This window comes from Glossina fuscipes, unplaced genomic scaffold (genome assembly GCF_014805625.2).
Source record: "Glossina fuscipes isolate IAEA_lab_2018 unplaced genomic scaffold, Yale_Gfus_2 0, whole genome shotgun sequence".
NCBI classification, from domain to species: Eukaryota; Metazoa; Arthropoda; class Insecta; order Diptera; family Glossinidae; genus Glossina; species Glossina fuscipes.
Genome location: NW_023998414.1, coordinates 603854 through 618953, shown reverse-complemented (window position 1 = coordinate 618953; position 15100 = coordinate 603854). Strand labels below are relative to the sequence as shown.

The following is a 15100-nucleotide window of genomic DNA, read 5'->3' as shown; positions in this document are numbered from 1 at the left end:
TTTAAATGATAGACTAGACTTAATTTAATCCGTTTTATTCACGTAATTTTTTTTAACATTAGTTGACATATGTATATATATATATATATATATATATGTATATATGTATATATATATATGTATATATGTATATATGTATATATGTATATATGTATATATATATATACTTTGAACAACTTTTGTAGATTTTCTTCTTTTTTTATATATATATATGTATATATATATATGTATATATATATATGTATATATATATGTATATATATATATGTATATATATATGTATATATATATATGTATATATATATGTATATATATACTTTGAACAACTTTTGTAGATTTTCTTCTTTTTTTTTTTATTTTTATCGGATTGGTTACAATTTTGATTTTAACTGAGGAATATTTAAAGCACTTTCCAATATATTTAAAACATCCTGGGCACAGCCCCAAGCTAATGTAACGCCACTGCCCCCATGGCCATAATTATGTATTAGCAACTTTTCGCCTTAAGGTGAAACACTTTTTACTTTACATTTATTTGCGTAATTTTGAATGTCATGCAAACTTACCAAACCGTTCCAACTCCAAACGTACGGAAGTTCTTCCTGGTCTTAAGCCAACCCAATCATACAAATGTTGAGCTTGATTTAATGCTGGTATAATCTCTTTACAGCCATCAACAATGAATTTTTTATCTTTTGGACAAACAGAAGTGTTAAAATTATTTTCCTGATGGGTCCCACCTAAAACCACTGTAAACGAACTAAAAAATTAAAAATTCTTGAAAAATATAAATTCAATCAAATCATCAAAGATCATCAGAGCTGCACTTACTTGGGAATTATGTAATTTCCGTCGTCACTATCGTCTAATAAAACATAATACAGCCATGGAGCGTTGACTCGACTTACCTGACCGCGTATAGGATACATATCTTTGTCATTCAACATCTTTAAGGCACCCAAACCGACACAATTAATGACAACATCATAATCAGCGATTTTCATAAAGTTATAAATATTTTCAATTTTTTGTTTCAATATACGGCCACCTTGGCTTTGAAAGCGTTTCATCAAATAAGGCAAAAGTTTACGCGGCTCAGATGTAAATGTTATAAACTGTAGTCCTGACCTTTAAGAAGCAAACAGAAATAAAATTATTATGTGAATAATAAAACAACAAAAATGTATTAACTGAGACTTATAAGGGATCTAAAAAATGTTTAGCGTTCAAGTCAAGGTTGCATGGGGGAAAAAAATTGTAATAAATCTCATAAGCGCAAACATTGCGAGCTCGCGTGTATTTTACAATAGAAGAATAGTTAGTGATGTGTAATTTTCCAGATGTCTTTTAAAACTGGCTTTAATTGGCTAAAAAGGCCGGGCATCCGACCTAACGTCCAATAGTGGTTTTTCACTTGCTAAATATAATACAGTAATCCGAATTGCTTATAACAAAGATTATGGGTGTAACCGCACAAAAGCATACCTTTCCCGGACATAAGTAATGTAAACCTTATTTCGTATCATAAAACCTTCAAATCTATATATTATATAATTCAATTTTCATGTTAACGCGTTAAAAATAAATTTTATATGAAATATATTTCCGTGAGACTTTGTCATGTAATTATAAAGCAATAGGAACTTTATATCTAAGCGACTGACTAACTTGAATTTTTTTGCACGATTTCTATTCAATTCATCAAGCTGGCCTTGTGTCAGATATTTAAACCCGTAGACTATATCTTTCCAAAATTCAGCTTGAGGCATATCCGTGGTTGTAACTCTAATCACGGGCGTTAAGCAAATTCCAGCTTCACCAGCGTCTTCCGAAATCCACAAGTTCTCTAAAAAGTCGTGCATACCCTTCGACCATTGGCTAAAATAGCACAAAATTCATTTTATATATTAATTATTTATAAATATTATCTTCTTCTTCTTCTTCTTACTGAACTTTGGCTGCTGATGTCTCGCCCAATAAATAGGGACCCCAAAGGCCGGCAGATCCATCACCTGTCGTATTGGGTGTAAATTTTTCCGATATAACAATTACTTCAACATTTTCCCCTTTAATTTTAAAATGTTCTAAGATGCACAACGCGCAAGAGAAACCATTTATACCGCCGCCCAGAACACATACGCGCATTTTATTAAATTAATAAAATTAAATTAAATTAATAAAAATCATACAAGTTTTCTCAACTTATTCACATTTAAAATACTTGTATCTCTTATCAATTTATATGAAATTGATAACGTAACGAATTATTCAGGGCTTGTCGCCAATAAAAGCTTTCAATAATCTCGAATATGATTTTTCTTTCTTTTTCTTTTTTTCATTCTATAAATAAATAAAATTATTTACATTAACTTCACAATACACTGAGAGAAAACGTTGTAGAATGAAATTGTGAATTTGTCAAAGGCATTTGCATATTAATTCATACATATTGAGGGCACAATATATATATATATATATTCGATGTACATAGAGCTTTAACTTTTTACGTGAGACATAAGCATACAAGCATAGGGAGGACGCGTACATAATTTTGAGTGTCACAAAATGACAAACAAATCCGACATACCTGTCTTCAATTCATTTGAACTTTAAAACTTAATTAGGAATAAGTAAAAATATTATCATCGAAGAATGTTGACCATTAGATACCCTACAACGCGACAATTTCTCACTTCATTATTAACTAAGAGCATACTTCCCCTAGTAGCGCTTATATGGAGGAGAGCGTAACCGGAACGGATCAACGTTATCCGAATTTGGCATATTTGAGCTTCTTGTCAAACATCACGTTATTATTCACCTGCTTTTTTGTCTTTAAATAGCGCAAGTTGAATGTGATTGCAAAAAATTGTTCGATGCGAAAATTCGTCGCCGAGACAGAACACAATACAAAGCGTACTCAATTTGGTCAAAGTATCTTTAAAAATTGCGAATTCAGAAAATTATTCCGAGAAAATCCGTACAATAAAAAATAAAGCCATTCGACAAACACTTGGTGTAACCTATATTTAAGTGATGTAGACTATAAATATAAGTTTCATATTCTCATATGCCCCGGCGCAGATGGATCAAAGCATTTTACTGAATTGAGCATTTGCTCAATAATAAATTTCAAAAACCCTCATAGAATAACATCAGTTATCAGTTATCAGTGTTTTCTAAAGTCTTTCAAACTTTGTACATAATAGTACGAAGACATCGATTGTATGATTAATGGTATTAAGAGAAAAAAAAAAAAAGGTTGAAATTGTGAAAACAGCGATAAAACTGATTTGGAAAAAAATGCACAACTATACAAATGCCTTTAATCCATTTTAATATGTAATAATAATGTATTACCAGACATAATTATAAATTTACTTAGCAAAAGTATGTCAAGCAAGAAATCAGTTAGTCATGCGCAAACGACAACTCATAGCGTTTCATGCTTCGCATGGCTCAGCTGGGAAGATTGGACAGGCAATGTTTAATTTTAAAATGAATTTGCTTTGTAAATTTTATCTAAAAAGGATTGACGCTTATTACACATGATTTACGTTGATTTTTGTTACGGCCAGGGACTCGCTTGCCGGATTCCCCTCCAAGTTTGCGGGACCATATCACATACGTTCTAATGAATTTCATAAGTTTAAGTTTATTTTCATTTTAATTTAAATCTATTATCTATCCTATCGCATTGTTACATTGTTTCATGTGATGCGTTTCTTAAAGTAGCTTCGATAAGAAAATTTATCATTTGTAGTCACAATAATCAGTTGGAGAAAACGAGTTTGGATAATTGATATAAGAGTAAGCGACTAAGGAATACATTAAGTGCTACGAATATGTGAACGAAGAGATATATGATTTTATTATCCATATCTACCACCCAGGAGCGAGATTTGTGACGCGGTTCAATTTATTTACTGCTTATCAAAGAAGCAATAAAACGTCGTGACAGATTGCTCACCGAACAAAAAAGACAATCTCTAAGATGTCTAGGAAAACGACGCAACCGCAAAATAGCATCAGAGATGAAAAGACGCTTACTTGACCTTAGTAAAGATTATTTTTTTTTTCAACTGTGACAGATAAAATTAGAGTTTCGTTGTCAGATATTTTCAGCTGGAATTGCCCCAAATACCTTATTAGTCAATGTGCGTATGGAGTTAATTTAATATAAATTTACTGCTACATAATCCTATGTTATTCTGCTATTCTATTAATCTGGCAATGCGAGGAGCATTTTTGCATACAGACAATGTAAGTTAAAATAGAATTTTAGAATTTTCCTTCTTAGTATGCTTTGCCACTTAAAACTGACAACTGAGTCCGGAGACGAAGACGCAATATTTCTATTGGCAAAAATCAAAGTAGGTTCATATATGTAATCCCCTACAAAAATGATGCCGGCAATTTAATACTTGTTTAAAAATTCGATAGCAAGTTTATGGAAAAATTTTTATTAAAAGATTCTCATCACACACACAGCTGCAGTCAATTAATGCAAATATATTTCCCTATTTTCATTTGTTCCCTTCATATATCCGAAATCTTATCTATCAAGTGACCGGTGATGTAAAACTTATAACAAAATTTTGATCTTTATTTAATATTGAAAGAATGAATGAACTCTCACACGTGACACGTGATGCACTCATTTTAAAACAATACCTTTATAATATTATAAGTGAATGAGATCAAATTCTATTCAAGTCAAGTTGGATATAAAAAACATTCTTGTTGTCTTTCTTATATCCATCCTTCTAATATCTAATAAAATTAATAAAGGTTAGGTTTAGCACAAGCATACAATTTTAATATAAATAATTTTATTTTTGACTCTTTTAAATATCTTATATATTCTTATTCATCAAATTGATGCAATATAATCTCAAGCCTTTACGAAAAAGACATAATTGTGGTTTAAGAAAGAGCTCTACCCTGCCCATCATTTCATAGAAGAAAATGTGCTTTGCTCTGTGCTGTATAAGGTCAGAGTTACAAGAATGTTGATGAATTGCTTTATACAAAATATACAGCATAACCAGAAAAAAAAAAAAAAAGAGAACGGATTCAGAAAAGTGTTGAAGCGCACATATTTTGCTTTCAAAAAAAAAAAATAATAATAAAAAAAAATAAAAGAAGAAAAATGAAGAAATAAATAAATTCAAACATGTATGTAGATAAAACAAAAGGAATTTTATCACCCAAAGGCACAATGCAAATTCCAAAAATAAAAGCAGAAAACAACAATGTAACCGACAAGAGAAGAGAAGAGTTCTAAAAAAAATTAGAAAATAAAAGGCAACAACAAGCAGTAGCAACACAAAAATTTTAATAACTTGTGCATTGTTATGCGGAAATTAAAAATTGCTTTGGATCAAAATAACACAACAAAACAAAAAAGCAAAAAATCACTGAGAAACAAAGATCCAGTTTTTGTTATGATTTCAACCACGACTGTTTCAAATTTTATGAAAGGAAAAAAACAAAAAAAACAAAAAAAAAACAAGTAAGAAAATTGTATTCGATCGTGACCGAATTTTTTATACCCATCGCGATTATTCTAAAAATGACAAAAAAAAAAAAAACAAAAAAAACAAACGAACTAAATTTTCGTGCTCTATAATGTGGAGTGGACAGAGGGACATGTTTAGGTACATTCCAAATGTCAAACTGGGTAAGAATTTATATAATTTGAAAAAAAAAAAAAAAAAAATGGTTCTTTGATACACTATACAATTGATGGGTGTGGCCATTTTTCGCCATTTCCGTACAAGTGCTACATTATCGCCTATAGAGTACACAAACATATTCTCTGATTGAAGAGGCGCCAGGTAGTCACAAGGGGAAGTGAAGGCCAATCGTAATCTACTAAGGTCCCATGAAACGAAGGGCACTAGCCGCAACCAACCCCAGGGAGATAACGGTGCTTATGCGGGAAGGAGTGACCGGAGAAGTGTGTGTGTATATATGCCGCCCGGGGGGCAGAAGGTAATTTTAGTACATAGACCCCAAGGATAGCGAATCGGGCATGCCACTAATACGGGTCAAAGGAATCTTTTGAAGATATCTAGCTTTCCCATCTCATATACCAAAACGTACGCACGCACTACACTGTTCAGTGCAAGATCTCTCAAAACTCTTCTTGTAAATAAAAAAAACATTAATATCAATGTATAGCAAAAAGCAAGCGTGACTTTAGTTGTCAACCACGTGGATTATTGACAACAAAAGTTTCAGTCGAATCGTCATCAATTTTTACTCTCTTGAGTTATTAATCCTTTCTCGATGATATCGCTAGTACTACGCGTATTTAAATTCTTATAATTATTACGATCACTATTTTCGAAAAGATTTGAAGAAGTAGAGAAACTAAACTTTCCAGAAACCACACTTTGTTGGAAAGCAACTATCACAGGCAGTGCGTAATTTATTCGTAGATATGACGAGCCAAGCTTTAAAATAATTATATTCCCTGGGATGAGTATTTTATATAATATTGTGAAAGTGTCTCAATAAAATCGTGACGATGTATATGTGTATAGGTTCGATCGCCACAGTTCGCAATTTTCGTACAAAGTATTATCGGAATATTGATTCAATTAGATCCCGTGATTTAACACGATTGGGTTTCTTCTCCTAGGGTTACTTAATAGTCAAAGTTCTATACCAACAAGCCCACAACTATTTGCCCATTGAAGGCAGTGATCCACCGCTGCATCAACGAAATACAGCTACAGAGTGCCTGTGTGCCAGCAAAGCAAAGCGAAGGTGCTGTTCGCGATATGCTATTCCACAGATAACCCTATCTATCATTTATAAATTGTGACTTAATAAAAAAATAAAGATCTTTATATATAATATTAACGTAATTGCCGTTTATTCGAAACAAGAACAAGACTTCGATTGCGATATGAAGCTTCATGATCGGTGGTATCTTTCCGTTAAAAATTAACATAACTCATATTTTCTCACAACTAAAACTAAAAACTTAACACGAATTAAACATTCATGTTAAAAGGAAAAAATTAAACCATTAAATCTATAGATGTATAGATCGATTCCATATGCTATCGTTAGGAACTAATGCGAGTAGACCGCTCAATTGGGAGTATAAGCAAAACAAATTAATCAATAGAAAACGTATTGTATTTAATCAACAGTACGACCAGCAAAAATTCATGAAGCTTGGCTTGAAGCTTTAAATTCATCCAACTTATAGCCCGGATCTAACACTATTCGAACACAAATGATAGATAATAATAGTGATTATGTACTGAGATAAACTTTCCGTTTCAATAAAAGAAATATTTAATAAAAAATGGAAAAAAAAAAATATATATATATTTTTTTTTGTGTTTACTATTGTTATTATACACCTACCTAACCTAAATTACAATAAACGATAGTTGGTAAGAACATCTCCATAATAAAACTGTCGGTCTCATTGTCTCTTAATTAAACTTTTTAGAGTTATTTATGCATAGATATCTATATATATATATATATATATATATAGATATTATAGTCTTGTTGTTATCAAAAGGGGGAAAACGGTTTTTAATTTCCGGTGAAGAATATATATATATACATATATTGCAATGAATCTCACTATACTATATTAATGAAAAATGTATCAAGAACGTTATTTCATTATAAGCTTAGCTGAAAGGTGTCCACGGATAAAAAGTGTACATTTTTTCATATTTCTTTCCATCAACATATTTTCATCGTCAATGATTATATGAATGTGCACTTTTCACGAAATACTCACCTTAGTTGCTTTATGTTAGCGAATCTCCGTCTTGATATGTTCCAAACAAGTTCATAGCTTATCAGCATAGACCTGCTGCGTGGCTGCAAAAAAAAAAAAAAAAAAAAAACAGTCCATAGACGTTAAAACGCACGACCGCGATTACAATCCATTTTTCTAGAGACCAGACAAGGGTGCGTCCCTTTGATAAAATTTTTTATTTGATTGCCAAAATAAAATTAATTGTGAATTGCTGCTAAATGAAAATGAAAATTTTTATTTGTTGTTATTTCCATATCTGAAAAAGCACAAACAAATATACCCGAAGTTGGAAACTACAATTTTATATAGTAAAAGTCTTATATCGGCCACGATCGAATCTTCCGTAGTATACCGTTAGCAGATAATTAATATACGTTCATGTAACGAATGTACAGACTAATTTTCCACATTCTGTTGTGATTAGCCTATGAATAATAAGCCGAATATATCAAAAGAGTAAAAAAAATATATATATTTGATTACTTATACCCCTACGTAGATAGGCTGCAGGATAACTAATAGAATATAAGAAAGAAAAAATCGTTCCTTTTCCTTGCTCTGATGATATTGAAACTGCGAAACTCTTTGCTGAATACTTCCGACGAAAATTTTCATACGTCGACCCCGATTTAACTGATACGTGCCCATATCAAATCACAAGCTCGATTTTGATTCCAAACATGACCATTTCAGAAAATGATATATGATAAAAGTAATTGCCGACCTACCTATATGCTAATTGAAATGGATAAGCTGTTGTCTTCATAATATCTCCCCTCAGTGAATGAATGTAACCGTATCTTAATGTACGCTAACGATGTTAAACTGTTTTTCTTTTTCTTTGGAATCGCATTCGTATCAACTCCCCTAAGCTAAACTGATTTGAATCGTTTAGTTACATGATACTCATAAAGCTTTATGAAATTGAAGATAAAAAAAATTCAAGAAGCTTTCTTTCTCATTCAATACCGAGTATTTCATCGATTCGCCAAAAATTGGAAAATTGTTCAGGTAAAGCTAGATCAGAGCTAGGTCTCATTAAAAGGTGATCAACACCACAAAAAAGGCAAAGCTTAGTCAAACCATTGCTTGAAAATGTCTCGGTTGTGTAGTGTTCTTTCTATAGAAGTTACGTAGATTTAATTAATAGAATCCGTTCAAAAGCAAATTTCTACTCTTTGACCTTAGGAATAGGAGTTGGAAACCGATCATGAGAAACGTAGATTTATTCTTCGTGTTTTGCTTCTTATTAAGTTAATACATTACGTTACGTTAAGACAGTACTTGTTGGGATAAATTGTAACAACTCGAACCCGTTTCTTTAGAAACGTTATCTTCATAAAGCTTGGTCAATGTGGATGAAATTACGAGCACGTTCAAAGTCCTTTGCGAAAGTCTAAACGATATTTATTATTTAATCTTAATATCGGTTTCTTTAAATTCTCTCGACTCTCAATTCAATTCTCTTCAATACGCGTAATTCTCATGTGTTGTATTTAAATTGACTTACAGTATGAGCATCTTAGCATGATTTAATGAAAATTAACTGGATTTGTTAACTAATATCAATCGACTGCCAAGCTCTTGCATGTTTGCAATCAGTTACGGTTTCAATCACTACTTGGATGTTTACCGGCTGCGGTTGTACCTTTTTGCTAGATGTATCCATGCTATATTCTTTTTCCTCTCTCTCTCTCTCTCTCTCTTTCTTTCTTTCTTTCTCTCTTTCTCTCTCTCTCTTTCTCTCTCTCTATCTCCCTCGATATGTTGATCGACTTAGCCATTAATTGAACTTGTTCGCAATACGTTTACTAGGCGATAGGTGAGGAGACAAATAGACTGAAAAAATACAATATTTTACGAATGAATGGATATATATATATATATATGTATGTAAATTTATATATATTTTGGTGTACAAATTTTTAAGTTTTATTCTCAAAGGAGAATAAAGCTAATATGTTGGGTCGCTCATTTACTCATTAACGGAAAATTGCTTCCAAATCATATGCGTATGAAAAAAACGTTTTTATTTTCAAAAATCGAGCTGATCTCAGATTATGTCATACTGCGGTCGTGTCCTCTGATCCATTTGCTTTCAATTTCAATACCAAAAAAGCCGAATTTGAAGACGGACGGACATACTTAAATCGGCTTCGAATTTCCTATTAAATATATTCGTATGTAAAATATTCTAATATTTCTGAGACAAAGTGCATACCTTCGGATTGTGAATTTAGATGCAATTTGGATTTTATTTACGATTTTTTGAAAAACTATTTGTAAAGAGATTATTTATAGGCATATCACGCATTGCACTACATTTACCCCAACCAAATATTCTATTCAAATATGCATTTTGAAAATAAATCTACAACAACAGACTTCGTTCGAATATTTTTCTATTAATCCCTTTACCTCATGTATTTTTTCGCTTTATATTTATTATTGGTTTGATTCTGGATTTCAAAAACTTTGATTAGAATAATATATATAGCAAAAACTAAAGGCTTACTTAATTTTTTCAAAGATCTTTGTAAGACATGTTGTTTAAAACAAAAAAAAAAAAATATTTAATATGTGTACAAATACGTTGTCTGTGTTAATTGCGACTGCTTCGTAAAATCGACTTTTTGAAATTTCAGCTGTAGATCGATCACTTGGACGTTGATGCTTTTGTAAGTAGAAGTTATAAGGTATAAGTTTTTTAATTGTTTACAAATTATCATTCAATGTGTATCAACGACGAAAGAGATCTTTCATGTCATTTACTGCTCTGCGTTTTCTCCTGTTTTAAACTCGAAAAATTTGCAGCTACAGTGGCGAAAATGATCGAGTTGGCCTTGGATGCTGCCCTGCTATCAGCTATAGAACAATTCGAAAATAGTTTGCAAGATCACGTGCGAAAGCTTAAAGATGTGCGATGAATGTTCGTATATGTCCGTCCGTCTCCAGCAAAAGAAAGGAAGGCAAGTGATCTTCAATATCACCTAATTTGCAGACTTGGTCGCTTCTAAATATCATTTATTCAAACTGATGCAGACTTATAAAGCAGATCGGCAAGGTGTGCGAAAATGGGTCGATGAATATTTCACCTCGAAAGCTCATCAAGTTTCCACTGTCAGTGTTGTAAGCTACCCTATAAGAGACGAAAGACCATAGATAACTGCTGATGAATATTTCGATTATGAACACATCTAGCAGATATTCCTTAATTAAATTTGCATTTTAGAGAATTTATTTGTACACCTAATAGCTAAATAAATGCCAAAGTATTTGTATTTAACTGTTTGTTTAATTATATGACGACCAATGAATTGGTAGTCGCTATTTTTGACTACTCATGCGGGTATTTCAGATTTTTGGAATCATAATTTTTCTTTTACAGTGCGAAATGATCGAAAAGTGATCCGATACGAATCATGCGCCATAGCGTACGTTCTTGAGACAAAACACTTTAGTTTACCAAATTTCAGCAAAATAGTTGAGAGTTGTAACTTGAACAGACGAATGCGAAGATAGACAAACGGACAGACAAGTTTAAGTCGATTGCGAAATTAATTCTGAATAAGATCTTTGACAGGAAGTTTAAAATAAAAATGGACGTATGGACAGACAAACTTCAATCAATTCAAAAAGTCATTTTGAATAATGTCTTTGCCAGAAAATTTTCAATTTGCTAGATTTGGAGCACGTCAGCTCAAAAATTTGAGCCAACTGCCTCTCATATAAGATCTTTCATGAAACGTATGCCTTTTTGAAGAAAACCAATTTTCAAAAAAAAAAAAAACATTTTTTAATCCTTTTAATTTTGAATTCGCACACGAGAAAAATTTAATGCGCCCAAGAGGACTTGTTACTTAAGCATATTTCGAAATTGAAATCTTTAATAGTCCACCGCATTACTATAATGTATATAAGAAATTGTAACAATTTTCTACAATAGTTTAAAAGTGATGGTATTATGTCAACACTTTATTTCCGATTTATAATATGTTACGTATAAATACGTTTTTTTACATAGTTTGCTTACTTCCTTGCTTATTAAATGCATAGTTAATTAAAATTTTTGCACAAATGTAAATTAGCATACATAAAAGTTTCTTGAACTCCTCCATCTATCCACCATCACGCCAAGCCAAGCCAAGCCGAGCCGAGTCGAGCCGAGCCAAACCAACCACTATTTCATACGACAAAGAAAAAGAAAACAAAAAAAAACAGAAAAAAGCAAAAAAAATTCCCAAAAAATAGTAGAAACAAAGTTATTGTCACATGCATAAAACACTAACTAGAACGCAGCATGGAACCAGACAAACGAGATAACTAACTGGAGATATGAGAAACAAAACAGAATAATGTAAGTAAGAGAAGAGCAATGAATTGTCGGAATAGTTTTATTTTGGAGGGTAATAATACTGCTTTATATATATATATACACATATAACTATAATACATATGCATATATATATATATATATATATATATATATATATATATATAAAATTAAAGTTTCCTTTGTCTTTTGCAAAGTTGCTTTCCCCTTTTTTTTTTTGTTCTTATATTCATACATTACCAAACGATAACGATATGCTAGTTTTCGCATTCCTTTTGCCACACACTGAAAATATTCATCAAAGAGACAACACCACAATATATATATATATAAAACTTTATAACTAAAAACAATATATCCGCAACGCATTCGATTTATTAATTCATTCATGCAAAGTCAATTATTTAAAGTAATACTTTTTTCTATCCACTAACCTAATATACAGAATTTCAATTACCGATTTTAATACTCAGCTACACGTATCACATACGCCTGAGTGACCGAGTAGGCAAGAGTCTTTGACTAGCAACTTAATGGTCGTGCGTTCAAATCTCAAGTGCGATAGAGTTTTTAATCAAGCCGGACAGCCTTTTAGATGCTAGTGCTTTTAAGACTCTAGTCTTAGAATTGATTCGTTGGCTAAATTTATAATAATACTAATAATAATAATAATAATAATAATAATAATAATAATACACGTATCACGTACATTCTCTACTATATTCTCGATCATGGCTGTCGACTTTGCTTCCATTAGAAGCCGAACGATGAAAATCGAACTTCACATATGCGTTATCTTTAGTTGATAGCGACAATTTAAATTGAAAGTAAATATCACATGCACTACAACTACAAGTTCATAAAAGATATTGAGTCATGCTTTAGAGCCTAGTGCCTAGTGCCTAGTGCTTAGTGCCTAGTGACATAGGTTGGATTGGGACAAATACACGCAATTGAAAAAATGCTTGCTTTGACTTTATGTGGATATAAAGAAGATTGATCCGATTCACCCAATTGGCCGATTATAAATTTTTTTATACATTTTTTATCGAAAATGTTAAAAATTGCTCGCTCAGTGGCTAACATTTTTATACAAAATGGGTTGCTTTTAAAATTTATAGTGACACCTTAATGACTTAAATGGTGGTATGATCTGTTTTAAGGAAAGTGACAACTAGATTGCAACATGATCATGCAACACTGAAATTAATGCAACTACTAAGCAAGTAATTATCTTTCTATATTGCGTATTGATAATAGTGACAGATAATTCCGATCTCAACTTCAGAAATCGACATTCATATGCGATATTTTGTAAATTCGAGCGAACATCAATATGACTTTTTTGTCAATTTTTATTTACAAAAACTAAATTGTTTATTATCATCATTTTACCCTACACGCGTGTATTAGGGTTGTGCGGACGTATGTAGCACCCAGAAATATTTGGGATAAATGCACCTTTTTTTTTTTTTTTTGTACCGCTCGATTCAGAATCACGCTCTAAATTGAATCTACGAATGACTGCCTGTCTGTCCGTCTGTCCCGTTTTGTTTTCTTCAATCTACACGCTACAATCCCAGTAATAATTTGATGAAATTTGGTACACCGATCTAATTTGGCCAAAGAACGAACGCTGTTTCATATTGTTTAGGGGCGGATCACTTCTTCGACCTTTCCGCCTACTCGCCTTATTCTTAAAAGTCATTATATGTAGAATTGTATATAGTTTTGCTTATTTTTTAAGTATTCTTTACCAATGTTACACAAACATGTTAAACATTGTTGATCGATTCAACAATGAAAAGAAGAACTGATTTCAAAAAACAAAAATTAAATTTTTTTGTCGACGTATATCATAGAGGTTTTCATAGAGCTGTTTGTCCATACACCCGTAGAAATTGCTTCTTAAAAAGTATCCTGATTAATTAAGGATATTTTTATAACTTTAGATTACCATGGATGTAATTAATCAATTCGCGATAGTCGCTATTATATATATAGTATTGAGTTTAAGTGAAATCGTATTCCAAATCAACGACACTTATGTACTTTTTTTTTTTCTTTTAATAAATACGACAAATCACTCAGGGCATGCCCCCTACTTGTGGAAAACGGAGATAGTCTCAAAAAGAATTGAGCGAAACGAAAAAGATAGAAAAGTGACCTCAACCCAGTGAGATTGGATGAAATTAGTAAGTGTTATGGTTTTATCAACCTAGCACTCTGTATGCTGGAGTTATGAGCAAGTATTCTCATTAAATTGATTGTTGCGATTCTTATGTATTTGGCTGTTCGTGCGTATTAAGAATTATTTTAACATTCCTTCTAAGCAAATTTTTCATTTAACCCCAAATAATATAATTTCTTAATAAATTTGGAATTCTGGGTGAATTCACTAATTGCCCGAATAAACGGAATTCTGCAAAAACTTGTGGTATGGGTATCCGAAATTCGCTTTAGGGCGTATATAATCTTCTTGCTACTTTTGCTATTGTTTTTGTTATTGCTATAACATTGACACACAAGCTAAATAAAGTTTTATTATAATTGCTTACAAAATAATAAAGTTTTTGTGAATATGCATGCATATATCCATACATGCATACATACATACATACATACATAGTTGTCCTTTAAATGTAAAAATTTGATTAAGAATAAAATAGTGTAAGTGAATATTTGATTAAAGCTACTATTCTTATATATAATTAATTATCAATTGCTTTACGTACTACGACGCCAGTGTTCAGTCTTTGAAATTGATTGAATAAAGGAATATTTCATATTAGCATCTCATTTAACCTCAGAAACACATAATTCATTTTATTAATGAAACGTTAAAAGTAAAAAAAAAAAAAAAAAAAACCGGTTAACATCTAAGTATCTTCAGTTATTCGTATTCGGCAATAACATTTAATGATACATTAAATATTTGTAATCGAGTAAAAGGAAGAGTAAATATA

The 15100-nt window shown here is 31.5% G+C and overlaps 1 protein-coding gene across 1 annotated transcript; it reads right to left on the bottom strand.

The window, feature by feature from the left end:
• Nucleotides 1-356: 356 nt before the first annotated feature.
• LOC119638517 (D-aspartate oxidase) lies at nt 357-2216 on the bottom strand. Its single transcript, XM_038035354.1, has 5 exons — nt 1949-2216; nt 1669-1878; nt 832-1128; nt 567-760; nt 357-502 (listed from the first exon to the last, which is right to left on the bottom strand). The coding sequence occupies exons 1-5, from the start codon at nt 2143-2145 to the stop codon at nt 372-374; spliced, it is 1029 nt and encodes a 342-aa protein (XP_037891282.1). The 5' UTR covers nt 2146-2216; the 3' UTR covers nt 357-371.
• Between the last annotated feature and the right edge of the window lie 12884 nt (nt 2217-15100).